Source organism: Camelus dromedarius, chromosome 28 (assembly GCF_036321535.1).
Source record: "Camelus dromedarius isolate mCamDro1 chromosome 28, mCamDro1.pat, whole genome shotgun sequence".
Lineage (NCBI taxonomy): Eukaryota > Metazoa > Chordata > Mammalia > Artiodactyla > Camelidae > Camelus > Camelus dromedarius.
In genome coordinates this window covers 19,809,432-19,824,529 of record NC_087463.1, presented here as the reverse complement: position 1 = coordinate 19,824,529, position 15,098 = coordinate 19,809,432, and the positions used below count along the sequence as shown (strand labels likewise).

The 15,098-nt window shown below is 41.9% G+C and overlaps 1 protein-coding gene across 3 annotated transcripts in view; it reads right to left on the bottom strand.

Annotated features, from left to right (window-relative positions):
* CDH7 (cadherin 7) overlaps window positions 1-15,098 on the bottom strand; it is a 116,001-nt gene that overhangs the window by 61,676 nt on the left and 39,227 nt on the right. For all 3 annotated transcript variants that reach the window (XR_004133364.2, XM_031441775.2, XM_031441773.2), the window contains 2 exons: window positions 4,400-4,694; window positions 712-831 (listed from right to left, as the gene is read on the bottom strand). Coding sequence is in view for 2 of the 3 variants with exons in the window: in XM_031441775.2 (XP_031297635.2) it covers window positions 712-831; window positions 4,400-4,694 (415 nt within the window). In the remaining variant the exon portion in view is untranslated. The remainder of the gene's footprint in view (window positions 1-711; window positions 832-4,399; window positions 4,695-15,098) is intronic.

Genomic DNA, 15,098 nt, shown 5'->3' with positions numbered 1-15,098 from the left:
AAATCAGTGGCTCACACCTGCCCATGCTTCCCTACACACAGAATAGATAAAATATTATTTTATAACCAAGAAAACAGGGCTCCAAATTATAGCCTTACTTTATGTAAACTATTTCATCATCAGAACAAAACAGAACATCTAGCCAATCACATATTCTATCCAGGCAGACTTGCAACTCATACATTTTTTTCCCTCCTAAAATTAAAAAAGTCATTTAATTTCATTTTTGATTTAGCAGATCATCATCCTAATTGCTACGATGAAATGAATTTCCCTGAGAAAAGCAGCCCCTAGAAAGATAAGCTGAACCTACTATAAATTCTACTGCATGGCAGGGAGATTTTGCCTAAGATTTAAATCTGACGCTATATCATTCCTATGCGAATTAATTCAAGAAAACAAAACAAACTTTAGAAGCGAACAATCAACATTTTCTTACACAGACAAAAGATAGCAGCTGAAACACTTCTCAATGTGTAATAGTTTAATTTTGGTAGGAACACTGGTAAATGTAATAAAAAATTCTTAAAAGGTGCTAATGCCTCTATAAATAACATGCTATTTATTACCATAGCACACACATTGGGAGAAGCAGAATAAAAATACTGTCTGTTATCAGTGCCAATGGCATTGAATAAAAGTAACTAGTACTAATCCTATGCCAGGACATAGAGGATGGCTTTGCAAGGAGTGGCGCATTTCAGTCTTTACCTGTCTTCGGTTCCACTGAGAAGTACGGCTGTCCCTGCAGAATGCTGTAGACCACTCGCGCGCTGTTGCCATACGTGGGGTCATCAGCATCCGTTGCTGTCACTTGTACCACTGAGGTCCCTACATGCCAGTCCAAAAACCACTGAATTAAAAACTCCCAAATGCCACAAAGCGTTAAGAACTCACAAAACACTGAAAATTCTACATGAGACTTGTTTTGAATGTTTTTATGTTCCTTGTTCCAAGAGACGTGAAAAACTGATTTTTTTTTTTGCATAAGACAAACCCCCCAAAATGACAAATGATCATTAATCCCTCAAATATTGAAGGGATATGAAAATATATTGGCAAAATATAAGACTGATGATGTCAGCTAGACAGGAATATATACTCAGATTTGGATGGGACTCAAATTTTAAGCATCTCATCCATCAAAGTCAAGTAACAAGTTTTTACCCAGAGCAATCTCTGTAAGTTTGAATCCCTGTCTAGAAGGCAGCATGACATATGCTAGCATCCTGACACTCAAATCATGGAGGAGACCTCACTGCTGTAGCAAAGTAAAGCCAGACAGAAATGGAAACTTCATCAGAAACTGAATAAACATTCAATCGATACATTTCGTTGGATACTCTGGATACTCGGTGGCTGCTCTACCTTTTCCATAGTTTTATTTCTCATTTGTTTCCACTAACTGAGTTAAAAACAAAAGCATGAAATGAACATTTAAACCAAACCTTCCCAAAGGAAAAAAAGCACAGCAACTTGACAAATTGCAATATTGGTTATTTTTCTCTATTTCGTATGACAAGAGTGTCTATATCACTTCTTCATTTTACTATGTATTTACTTAACTCCATGCGGAAAGCATTTACTGTGGTCTGTTCTTTTTATTTCCGTTTGGAATATGATCTTAAAAATACCAGATCCTCACATTTGCTTCATTTATATATTTAAGCACGTGCTCTTTTATCATTTATGTCCTAGTTGACAGGAAGGAGACAAGTCCCTTTATGTATTCTTTTAAGGTTTAAGTTGGTTTCTAATAAATTCTGGAAAAGATGGCATTTTTAATCTAACATCTCTTTTAGATGTATTACTATATAGATCTCCTTTTCTAAATGCCTTAAATAAGTCATTAACGCCCATTTTATCATAAATCTGTTCTCTTTTTCACATTATGATTTCCCTTATCAATTCCATTTTCTTTCAAACTGGCTGGAAATTATGAAGTTATATCTACATGGTACCATTTTTTAAATTCTGAAGTTTTATTTTTTCCTTTGATAGACTTAGGAGATGATGTCCTGTGGATGTTTGGTAGGACCAAACGGTGAATGATGTATATTTAAATATCTTTTTAAGAATTAGACCCTGATTATTTTAAAATGTTAGAATCAATGACTTTAATGTTCTCTAGTTCCTCTATAATGCACTGTCTTTACAGCAGTGTTTATTCTGGTGATGCTCAAGGACTGATTTTTCTACTTCACTGGAAAAGAAGACAACTTGAAACAAACAAAATAATGAAAACTATCCTTCAGTGAATTTGATTGTGTGTCACATAATTTTTTCGGAAGTGTTCATTAAGTAATCTATTACACATACTCACACGTACACACACACACACTCTCATGCTTCTCTGTGCTCTTCTGGCAACAAGTGTTCCAAGGGGCTTACGAGTTTGGGTTAACATCTTACAATTAGTTAGTATGCAATGAAAAAATAGGCCTGAATAATAAACACTGAAAACTCATGCTGTGTATGTCATACCATATAGTGGCTACTATAATTATTTGGTTAAACATTTTGATAAACTATGGCTCACTATAAATCTATATGCCATTTTATATAGACATTTCTTGTTCTTAGTTCAAATTTTGATAGTAATCAAGTGATCTCAATTAGTGTCAAGTAAATCCTGAAGACATTTGAAAATCCTTTTCTAAAAAGTTCTGAACCTGCTGGAATCCATCAAATATCTAATATGACTTACATGTATACCTAACAGTCCTGCTGTCTGATATCAGAGTGGTCCCACTGGAACCACAGCGAGAGTGCATTATTCAACGTCCAGAACGCTAAGCTCACATTAACCCAACGTACATGGCTATGTTCTATGCAGGAAAGGGAAATCTTAGCGAGACCACAAAGAATGCCCCAAATGCCTGGGAGAAGTATGGAGTTGAACCGAATTGCTTAAACATACCTCAAAACTTCGTGTTTCTAAACATGACTACTTTGGGGAGGGCTCTGTGACTTCTCTTTTCTCTGGAACCTCCCTAATCTTCTCGCTGCTGCTGGCATTGTAGCTGTGTCTGTTACTGTCATTCAACAGCAGAGGCAGGTAATACTCTGAGGGTGTGGGCAGGACTGAGAGACTGCGAACAAGCCCGTTCCGTCACAGAAATGTTTACAGATAAGCTAATTATAGGGAGGTGCTGCCACTGTGGTTCAGAGTTTCTCCTGACTCGGGTCTAGATTCCTCTGGTTCTTTTTCGGCCCTTACTCCTTCAGCAGCTAGAGCCCTGGTGCCCCACATAATGCTCCCTCTCCCATCCGTCCGGAACAGAAATTTAGGGTCACTAAATTGCAGTCCCCACATAATACTCGTCTCTGCAATTCCACTCCCCGTCGTAGCGGATGTGTGCACTGAATGCTGGAACGAATGCAATGACCTTTACTTGAAGTAAAACAAATCACACCGGGTACCATTTTCAAGTTAAATACTTGAGACGTGTTAAAATCCAAGTTCAATTATTACTTTAAATAAACTTCCTCCTTCCATCCTATAAACAGGGAATACATATATAAATCACCTGATCTCTATCCCAGCCCTGTAATTTTTTGGGGTGCTATTATTTTGTAAGATCATACCTAAATTACATGCTGGCTGAAAACTATTCTAAAAGTACCTAAATAAATGGAATTTAAAACAAAGTTTAATAGTATTTGAAACAAAGTATATATGAAAAGTAATTTATTTCCTATTTTTCCAGTATTGGGGCAATGTCAAAAGGCCTTTGAGTAAAACAGCCTTTCATTATTCTTTTATATATCTCACACTGAGTATCACTTTACCATTATTATAAATACAATATAAATTTTCATGCATTTAAATTTCTAGAGAAATTGCAAGAAGATTAGTGGTGGCACATGGATGGATGGATGTTTATGGGTTCAAGCATACTCTAAAAGCAAACAGACCAGCTGGTCCCAACGCTAGCCTGGCTGGCCACTGGGGGTCTGCCTGATACCTCGGCCCCAGAGAGATGCTTAGAAAAAGTGATTTATTATCCTCGTATCAGCAAGAAGAAAAGTAAAAGATCATCATGTAGCTGTGTTTGGAAGGATTTTCTTTTTTAACCTCTTAGGCATAATTTTATAATCAGTTTTTAATTTTAAATATTAAACTGAAAAGGGGTTGTTAAGACCTATGTGATTTCTTGAGGACACTGAGCTAACTGTGTGAAAGTAAGAATTTCCTAATTTTCCATATAAATAAAATGATGTGTCAAAAAATAGAATTTGGGTGCTGGCTACTCACACATCTCCAACTTTCCCCTCACTCTAGCTGGCAATCACTACACAAACACTAGTGTCATTTTCTTGCCCCCGGGTGCCTATGACGACTTAATTTTAAATACAAACCTCCTAAGATCAGACGGTGCAAAATCAGCTGACTTACCCACAGGGGACATTTCGGGGACCCCGGCCGTGTAGGGGCCGTCCAGGAACCTGGGCTCATTGTCATTGATATCCTGAATCTTGATGACAAACTCGGACTCGGGTTCCACGGGCTTGTTGGTGAGCCTGTCCAGCGCCTGGGCTCGGAGCGTGTAATAGGCCTGTTCCTCGCGGTCCAGCCTCTTCGTAGCGTGAATGTCCCCCGTGTTCTCATCGATGATGAAGATGGAACTCGCCCCTTCGCCTGACAAGATGTATTTGATGGAGCCATCTCCCTTATCGACGTCAGAGTGAAGCTGGTGAAAAATTCACGTGAGATGAGATTAACTTACAAGAGAGGCAGTGATACGGAGACACATTAAAAAAAAAATAGTTCTTACATCAGGCAGCAGGATGTGAACTTTTTTACTGTTCTTGGGAAGATAAGCTGGTGTGTCCTGCGCACGGCAGAAAAGGCTGTTAGAATGTGTGAGCAAGACAATTTCATTCCTTCCTGGAAACAGTCTCATTTCCCAGGGGATTTTCTATCACTCCCAAAGTTAGGAACTTTTAGTGTTATTTTTGGTTTTGTCTGTCCTTGACAGTTTTAGCCATCTTCTTTGAACAGAGGACATTCAGTAAACATGTACAATTGGTCACTTTGGTCTTATTCCAAGCAAAGGGACTTGCTATAGAACACTGATAAATTTAGATCTAATATATTATTTAATGTGCTTAGAAATTGCCACATCCTTTAAGGGTACCCTTCCCTCCCACCCCCACTGAAAAAAAAATACAAAAAAATAAATAAAATCGATGTTTAAAATCAAGAAAAAAAAGAAATCGCCACATCCTTTAAGGGTACCCTCCTCTCCCACTCCCACTCCTTCTGATGATTATTAAGTACGGATGGAGGTCCAGTCACTAAATTGGTCTCCAAAACCTGCTCTATATTTTAAAAATTGAAGCTGAAAAAAAAAATGACACTGCTCTCTGAAGTCAGAATTTTAAATCAATATGTGCCCAAGACTTCAAGGAAAACCTTTCTTGAAATACCAAGAACTGCATTAGATTTGCGTGATTAAGCCCTGCCGCCAAAGCCGGGACAGCACCTGCCGATTCACGTTTCCTAGCTGGAGCTGGCCCTGCCGTACGTCAGAACACGATGTTGAACAGGGGAACCCGGGCAAGCTCAGGAATGATCACACACTTTCCTGAACTTCACAACAGACTGAGTGCTGTACTTCTCAGGTTATTTCAACGCTCTTTCCTCCCCTATACCTGCCATGATTCTGGGCTGCAATGAATACAGACGTAAAGACCCAATCTACCAAATGGCAAGGCTTTTTCACTGCCCTGCAGAACTACGCTCTCATCCTTTAAAAGACAAGGTGATAGACGTAGCAGATACAGGAAGCAACCGAGGAGAGTGTATGCCCGGTCCACTTCCATCCTTCCCTGGTAGTTTTCGAGGACGCCGCTTTTGTGCCGCCAGCGTCTCTAAGTGATTCTCCCACGGAGCTGTAACCGCGGTGCAGGTGCTCCCCTCCAGAACACTTCGGTGCCTGGTGGAGCCTTCAGTTGCTGTGGTTTTCAGGCAGAACCAAATAATACCAAAAAATTAACATCTGGCACAAATTATCAGATTTGTTCAGGGTGGAATTATCTAGTGGATCACTCTGCAGCATGATTATGCAGCATAGGGAGAAACTGTCTTCTTGAAATACAATGAATTATTTAATTTTCTTAAGTCTTTCTTAGGGTTACTGTCACCTCCATATTTCCATCTAATTTAAGATGAGGCAAGCTAAGAACCACTGAAGTTTAAATTACAGAGAGCTCCCGACATGCCAGCAGCAATTAATGTTTTCTACATTGCAACCCATTCAACGCTCACGTTGAATGACTTATTTTCCCTTTAACAGAGGAGGAAACCGAGGCAGAGAAAGGCTACACACCGTCTCTGGGTGCACCAAGAGTAGGAAAAACACTAGGCTCGCAGGAAGCCCACTCTCCACTCCCTGCAACGGGATCCCGCCTCTGAGCGAGGGGCGGTGTCCTGAGAAGTGAGGGCAGCAAAAGTGGCTACAAGGGAGAACGCAGGGAAGGAGGGGACAGGCGACCCGCCCCCAGCCCGATCGCTCCTTAAATCCTAAAGCAGCTTGGTCCCTCCGGGGTGGGGTTCTATGACTCGCCAGGACGGACCTTTCTCGACACCAAACACTAGCAATAAACTCTACCACACTGACCAACACAGAGCGAAAACTTGAGTCCAGACACAAATGCAGATGACAGGCGATAATAAGTTGTTTTCAAGCAGCTAAGGCCTCAAGTACACCCCCTGACGCACACACTTCTCACAGCTACTCCCCCCACCCCTCCTCACAGAAACGCATCAGTAATACACAGGCTGCGTCCTCACCCAAAGGTTTGCTATCTCTGAATATCATTAGGGGCTCCCATTTATAAGACCAGCCTCTAGGATTCATTAAACTCATTCTCATCCACTGATTGCTGTTTTCAGGGCATGGTGACATAATGTTCCTGTGGTATTCAGGTAAAGGTGGGGGTTATGTTCCTTTCAATATCTAACACCCATTAAACCCCGACTGATTTTTAACTTGAGCTCTGATGTGTTTTACATGATGTGGAATTGTCATTTGTTCTCCATCACTGACAGCATGAAAGCTTAAAGGTTTAAAAAGTCCCTCTCATTTGCTTCTCCAGTCATTCAAGGATCAGAATTCTTCTCTTCCACCTTCCTCCTCCTCCTCCACCACCACCACCACCACCACACACACACACACAAACACACACACACACACACACAATTTCTGGAGCCCTGAAATCTACCATCCTCCCCGGCATCAACACTTTTCTCCCAGCTGGGACCATCACTAGGCTTGTAACCACTGCCAAAATTCACAAGCAGAAAATTGCTTTGAGTCTAACCTCAGAGTCCTTGCAAGATCAGTGTGAGCGTCTTCAGTTGAAAGTGGAGGACCAACTTTGAAACGTTAAGATGGACACAAAATTCTCAGATGCATTCAGACGCTGAATCTGTGACATTATGCACACTATTCTAATCTTCACAGGTGGAGTGAAATCCATGCTGTCAGAAAAAACTACTATCCTGTGCTGGAAAAGCATGCTGTATAGAGAAAAATGGGGCAAGTGCAGAACTACTGAATGGAGTTCTGAAATTAACAGGTGTCTGTGTGGCTGACTCATGTGCTCCTTCCTCCTCTCCCTCCGTCCCCCTCTCTCCTTCTCTCTCTTTCTCTCTCTCTCGCTCTCTCTCTCTCACACACACACACACACAGAGGCATGCACAATCTTTGTAAATGACTGACTCTTATGGGACAGAGTACTGCTCTCCACTGTGAAACCTCTAGCCAGGAAAAAAAAAATGCAGTTGTCCCACATTATGGTAAGTGAACAAATAAACGATAAATGAAAAACACAATTAAAAAAGCACAAATATCTGTGCTCTGGGGCAGAGCAGAACTCATGACGGTACGTCTACTTCATCTGCAAATATCCTTGGGAATAGGACCGCGTGATTCATCTAAACAATAGCAACAGAATCTTGATTCACTAATCACCAAAGCTCACTTTTACTGCTTGTGTCCCTAAACCCTTTTCAAAATATTTGCTGTGACTCCAAAGTAAAGATTTACATTAAATAACTTTTTTTGGCAAACAGGCACAAACAGGGAGGCGCACTGACCCCTCAGCTGAGTCCAGTTCATGATAAGATGAAAGCAGCAGCAGGGAAGGAGAGCCAATCATGATGGGAACCCAGTGTGTCACTATGCCAGCCCTGTGTGCGGTGACAACCTAAGAAATACTCTGCCGGGTGGGACTCAGCCATAATCTACACAGGCCAGAATGCAAAGCACACTGTGCATGCGCCTAGCGTATAATATGTTTCACAGTCCCTCGTGGTTCCCTCGTCCCCTGCTTGATGGGGTACGCACTCATTATCTCTAATACATCAGTCCATTCCTTATCAGTCACTCTGAACAATAATCATAATTCAGAACCTTAAAATCTTTCACCTGGGCTAATACAAAATTCCCTAGTTTCTTTCCACTTTTAATAACTCACATCATCTAGGCTGTTACCCTGCATGTCAGAAATTATCTCCCTAAAACATACACTGAATTGTGTCACACAGCTCATCAAACACATTTAATTGCTTCCCACGGTCTATGGGTTTCACCCCAAGTTCTAAGCACGGGGCTCCATGTGGCCATACGCAGTTTCCCTGGTCTCTTCCTCTGCCGCGTCTCAGAGGGCCATCAGTGGTCCAGGAATATGGGACTGGTCACCACTGTCTGAGGAAAGCAAGCATCTCTACCCCTTTCAAGACAAGTCGTCCAACATCTTACCCACCAGCTGACACCCAACTGGCTTAACGTCAAAGTCACCTCTACTGCAGCCTTAACGATCCAGTCCCCCCACCCCCATGCCGCGCTGTTTGAATTTCTATGACAGAACGCATTTAATTCTGCTTTATATTGCAAATCTGGTTTGGTTGTTTTCCCATCCAACCTCTTCTTTCATTTATAAACTCCTTAAGAGCTAGGTTCCTTTTATCACCATCTTCCACATTCTCCACCAATAATTTGTTGTATTAAATTTAGTAAATTCATAATCCACTTCGTAAAACAGTAGTGCTTGTTTTATTTCAATTTCTGTCCTTTTAATTTTTAATAGCATTAAGCCAAAAGAAAATGAATGAAACAGAAAACATCCCGTTATCTCCGGTTTGTTCTCCTAATTCTGTAAACCGCCTAGATGGAGATCAGATACCTGGCTTCCTGCGCCTGCAGCAACACTGGCATATGGGCAGGTTTGTGTTCCCCAAGAACCATGGAGGACAGACATGCTTTCTATTCCTCAGGTTCCCTAGGTCTTGTACAGCACTTCTGACGCACACGGAAAGGCTTCAAGCGGGTTTTGTATTTTAAAAACCCTTGGACGCCCTCAGATGGCAGAATCTCATGTCCTTGATTCATTTTTTATCCACCATTTTTTTTTAAATTTAAGACAGTAAAAAGCAAAACTAAAACCAGATCCATGCACTGCAGTTCTGACAATTTTCTTACATCTATTATTCAAACTGATACAAACCACCTGATCTAGCACCCACAAAAGTCTTAAAAAGTCCAAAGATGGTGAATATTCTTCAAGTTAGCAAAGACTGAAGTAAAAAAAAAATCAATTCAAAATACTGATCAATTTTTCTTCCCTCCATGAACATCTTAAACTCGGCTTGTTATCTGATCTTAATTGATGATCTTGTCTTGGCATCTTAGTCCCCTCCTCTCTAGAACACAGATTAAAAATATCTACCCTTGGACTTAACTGAACATTTGTGACAACTACTTGAGATGATGCAGTAGAATGTGATTCACAAAGGTAAATTACTATGATGTCAGGACTGTACTTTTTAACGTTTTTGCCTTTGGCAACATATTAAACTTCCATGTCACAAAAAAAGAACAAACAGAGACATAAGATGGAACCATTAGTAAGGAGATCATGTTTATCACAGAAGTGTTGGCACTAAAAAAAATAAAACCGAACAAAGCCTCTGTGAGCCTCACTGACCTACATACGGTGATGGAAGTATTAGAGGTTTATATTCAATTGTTCTATAATGAACATTTGCATAAGAAAAATGCAGAATGCATTATTATATAAGTAAAAGTTTATACTGCTACTACATTTGTATACAAAAATGGAATATCAATGGCTGAGCAAAATAAAATACGCTTATGTTCCTTTGAACAGCATGTAAATCCATCTGAGAATGATTTATATTGAATATGAGGCTAGGGTAAATTTTATACTGTTGGTTTACTTATTATAGATTCCTGATTTTTTAAGTTTAAAAATATACTACAGATGGTTAGAACTCACACAGTGAACTTTTACTAAACTTTTACAAGGTTAAAATTATAAGCAGAGAGGGCAGATTTGAACAATAATTGGCAGAAATAAAACTGCTTGAATACACACATTACATGCAAGTTTTCTTTCCTCATTATGTTTTTTAATAGATATTTTCCACATGCCACTGGCTACCATGTAATTATCAAGCTGTTGAAGAAATATTACAAATGAAAACAAGTGTATGAGTCATTTTTTTTTTCCGGTTGAAGGATTCCTAATTTATAGTTATCATTGTGGTCCGGGGTAATGGAATATAATCTTCTTGTGAAGCATCTCTGAGAAAGACGCATGTTTTAAGAAATATAAGTACTAATTACCACACACGGAGAAATAAAGGAAAGGGATACAGTTTATGAAGTGCTCAGGTAAGGTTAAAATTGCCAAGAAAATCATCTCATTTCTTTTTCTCTTTCTAACCCACAAAAACATTAAAAGAAAGGAGGGACTACTCAGATTATTTTTCTTCACAGGAAAAGTCCACGCTAATCTAGTGGCAAGAAACATTCAATCTGGGGTCTCAGTTCATCCTTAGTCTGCTCAATACATGGGAACCAGAGGGACAGCTACTGAATCTCCACTCTGCTCCTAATCGTGCTGCCTTGATCACACTTAAGTCCCAGTTTACCGGTAGTTACAGATCAGCATCCTAAATGTCCACTCAGCCTGGGACCTTAAAGTGAGGATAAAATAAAGCAAGGCATTTGGAGGTATTTTGCAAAATGTCTATGTTCAGCAGAAGTACCTGCCTTCCTTGGGGGCAGGGGGAAGGTGGGGATCTTGCTTGTGTTTGAAAAAAGTTCTACATTTAAGTCTATGTTCCTCAGAGCTTCACATTAAGAACCACATCTTTCTCACCAGGGACTGAGTGCTAACAGCTCAGAAAAGTGCTTTCCATCCCACGCGGCCACATCTAACTCCCAAAAGAAAATCTCCGCCGCAGTCAGCTTACCCTCTCTCTGGTCGCTGTCTCCAGGTCTCATCCAAAACTCTCAAACAACTTACAGATCTGCCTGGAGTCGGATCCTTACTGATCAAGACTCCTTGTCACCCAATTTAATTGGGAGAGCATCGTGCTGGCCCCTTCAGGGCTCTGGTCTACTGCCTCGCACACTTAGTCGTCAACTCCAAGTCATCAACCAGAAGCTGTTAAAAGGCCAACCCCTGGGAAGCTTAAGCGTTTTTCTTTTTGAGCAGAAGTTGAGCAAAACCTGCATGTCCCAGGAGGCCAGAGCAGGGCTATGCAAAGAGCAGTCCTAGGACCAGATGCCACGTATCCAAGTCAAGGTAAGTATGGAAATTCAGAAGAAGCGCTTAACAAACGTGATTGTCAATTTACCAAGTAATTTAATGTCTCTTCAGCCCAATAATAACACCAAAAAGGGGGGTTAATTTTGTATCTAAGTAATTCATTTTTAATGTAGTTACAAAATTATTAGGAGGTCAAAACATTATGACCTGAGTTCTTACAAACCAAGAAGCTTGCACACAACAATGGTGAAATTTCCCCACAGACCAGCCGAGAAAAACTGGGTCAGTGGGTCAGACCCCATGGGCAAGCTCTTTTGAATGCTTCTCGGCGGTCATCATCCTAAAACTTCTCCTGTCCTACCGTCAGGGAAGACTGGAAGACACTCACCACCACAGAGGCATGGCCTTCTGAAGAGGCCACCTTTAAGAAGGGCAAAGATGATTTGTATGTGGCATTTTGGAGAAAGCGTTCACGTGTATGTTGCAGAGGGTTAACAGCACCATGTGTTTGCAAAATATTTCCAGAAGTCTTCTGCACTGCACCGCCTTGTGCATTCAAACACAGAAACAAGAGCGGTTAAAAGAATGGAAGTATAATTTTGGAGTCTACCTTTGGGGTGAAAACGTCAACATGCGTTATGATTTAAGAAGAGAACAGTCTACACTGTCTTATCAATTCTAACACAAGGGGAGTATGTATCCAGTGTGACCCGATGGACCAGCAAAGACATGGAGAAATACAGTGTCAGGGAGAGCACAGCCCAGGAGGGCGAAGACGGAACAGCAGCTCCGCAGGAGGAGGACAGCGCCAAGGCCATGCAACGCCTACCCTTATTAATAAGAGTTTGGAAGGGAGGCCTCACGGTTAACTCTAGATCCACAGCAAGGACACACGTGTACTTGTGATTTGTGATATCTATTTGGTAAACTTGGTCTCAAATATTCTTCACTGGGTATTTAGTGTTTGTCTAATTAACGACTTCTGACATCTTTGTAAAGTTTCACATTAAAAAAAAAATCCCCCTGGCAGTTATTAAAAGCACCAGGTTGAAAGCACCACTTCAGCAATTACCTGGACCAGAGGGACACAACTGATGTAATTGTGGTGCCCAAACTGGATTGTCCTGGTAAAATAAAGTCTGCATCAGGTCTGTTTCTGTCTTCGTCTAGACACTCAACACGTATTTATCATCTATTCAGAATATGTACAGAGTATTCTCCACTGGTCAGGTGTACGGATGTGCATGGATGGAGACGAGACAGGACAGGGCAAGAGCCTAAGGCACTGAACCCAACAGTCCCCATCGTCGTGAGACGTCTACGCCGGGGCAGGCTGTCGGAGCACCAGGCTGAACACACCACTGCAATTCTGATCATCACAAAAACGCACCCACTAAATGCTGAGAAGTCACACAGCAGGGTAACCAAGCCAACTTCAGGGGCTCAGGAAAGTGCTTTTTAAATAAAGAATATTTAAGCTGAGCCAGGCAGGCTAGTCATTGGTAGGACTAGTCTGCGTAATGAAGGGCAGAAGGCAATTTCCAGGAAGAAACTGGACTGAATGATGAAATACACTCCTAGGGATGGGCCAGGCTAAGCAATACTCAGGCGCCACTAATTTATAATACGGAGTACCTTGCGGAATATTAGAAGCATTTGATGTTTTGATGATGCAAAGTGATGAGGCATTATTAACGTAAACTGCATTTTCTGTATACGACCAGGTCATATTATCAAGACGTAGGGATGCCCTTGGGCTCTGGGCATCCATCTGGGACCAGAAAGATAAACAAAGAACAGCTAAACGCTCTGCTTATATTTTATGTGAAGTTAGTCCTGGTCAGACTGAGAGAACGTTAAGGTGATGCAAGAACCATGGGCAGCAGGATCTGTGACACAGAAATGATTTGCGTCTGCTCAGAAGATTAACATTGTCATCTACCCATAAGCTTATGATAAAAAGATTGAAAATATAAAGCAAAGAGAGTAGGAGTGGAAAAAATATTGCTGATCTCAATTAAACTTCAGAGGTTCTTCTGTACAGCACAGGGAACTATATTCAGTATCTTGTAATAACCTTTAATGAAAAAGAATATGAAATGAATGTATGTATGTGTATGCATGGCTGGAACATTGTGCTGTACACCAGAAACTGACACATTGTAACTGACTGTACTTCATTTTAAAAATAAATAAATAGATAAAACCTCAGAGGTTCTTTTCAAACTGAGTCTCCCCTCTGGGGGATCCACGGTGGGTCACCCATCGCACCCACCCCGCTTCACCCTAAGGGCTGAAAGACCCCTCCAACTGCTGAAGTGCTGGAGCCCGTCTGCTCTCAGCCCTCTACCACTGGCTGCAGGAAGACGCACCCTCCACAGGAGAGGGACGCCCCATCTAATACCACGCAACCTCCTGGGACAGACAGAATCGCAAGACCAGGACTGCAAGTCAGAGTGGAAAGGTCCATGGTATCTTCACTCCTCCTGACCCCCTTGGAGACACGTGTTTCCACTCCTAGAGCGAGGTGATCCCACTAGGTTCGTGGTACTGCATCTGGACTCTCAGCGCCAAAGGACCAATGCACGAGGAGAAGCACTGCCATCCTGGTAGATGTCCTGGACCTTGATCACCAGGAGGAGGTGGGCTTGTTATAAAACGGAGGCAGGAAGAACAGGCTTAGCATCTCGGCGCTTGGGTACCTTTGATACTCCCTTGCCCCATTTCACAATAAATGGACGAGTCCAAGAACCTCAGCCTGAAGCAGGCTGGGTGATGAAAGGACAATGATGAGTATCGGCTGTAACCTGGAGACCGGTGACAGCATCAGGGGCTGGAGTTCATTGTGCTGAACTTCTTGTAAATTCCACTAAGAAAAGAGGTCAGACACGTTCTGTAGAAGAGGCTCCGTGAACTGATTACCTGAAGCAAATGGATATGAGTGGGGCCACGGGCCCCCTAGGGGAAGTCAGGGCAGCCTCCCAGGTCCACTTCCCACCTGAGCCCATGAAACACTGAAGCGTTCGTGTCTGATGCTTCTCAGCTAAGTCCTTCCTAAAAACCGTCACTCACCTTGGGGAAATACACAAATCTGGCCGATTGCAAAAATGGCAAAGAGCGATAACACTTCTTTCTCGGGGGCATCCCTCAGTCAATGACTGGCTGATTTAAAGCTCCTCCTGCTCCCCTGATCCAGACAACTTCAAAGAGCCTTCCCAGCTCCAAAGTTCCCCAAAGCTCAGCCACCTTCTAGGTTGTGATGGCACTGCAGTTCAACACCCCCCACCTCAAGTCTTGGTTCCAAAAATGCACTCCAGTGAATCCCCCATGGGCAAATCCCAGTCTCAGTCTGTTTCCTGGACAGAGGTCACTAACTCAGTGACTACTGAGTGGCAGGGCTTGGCTCTCCGAGGACATCTGTCCTGCATACCAAGCCTTTTCCTGCAGGGGCACAGGAGAGTCAGAGGCACATCGGCAAAATGTGGTAAAAGCTACGTGTGTGCAGATCC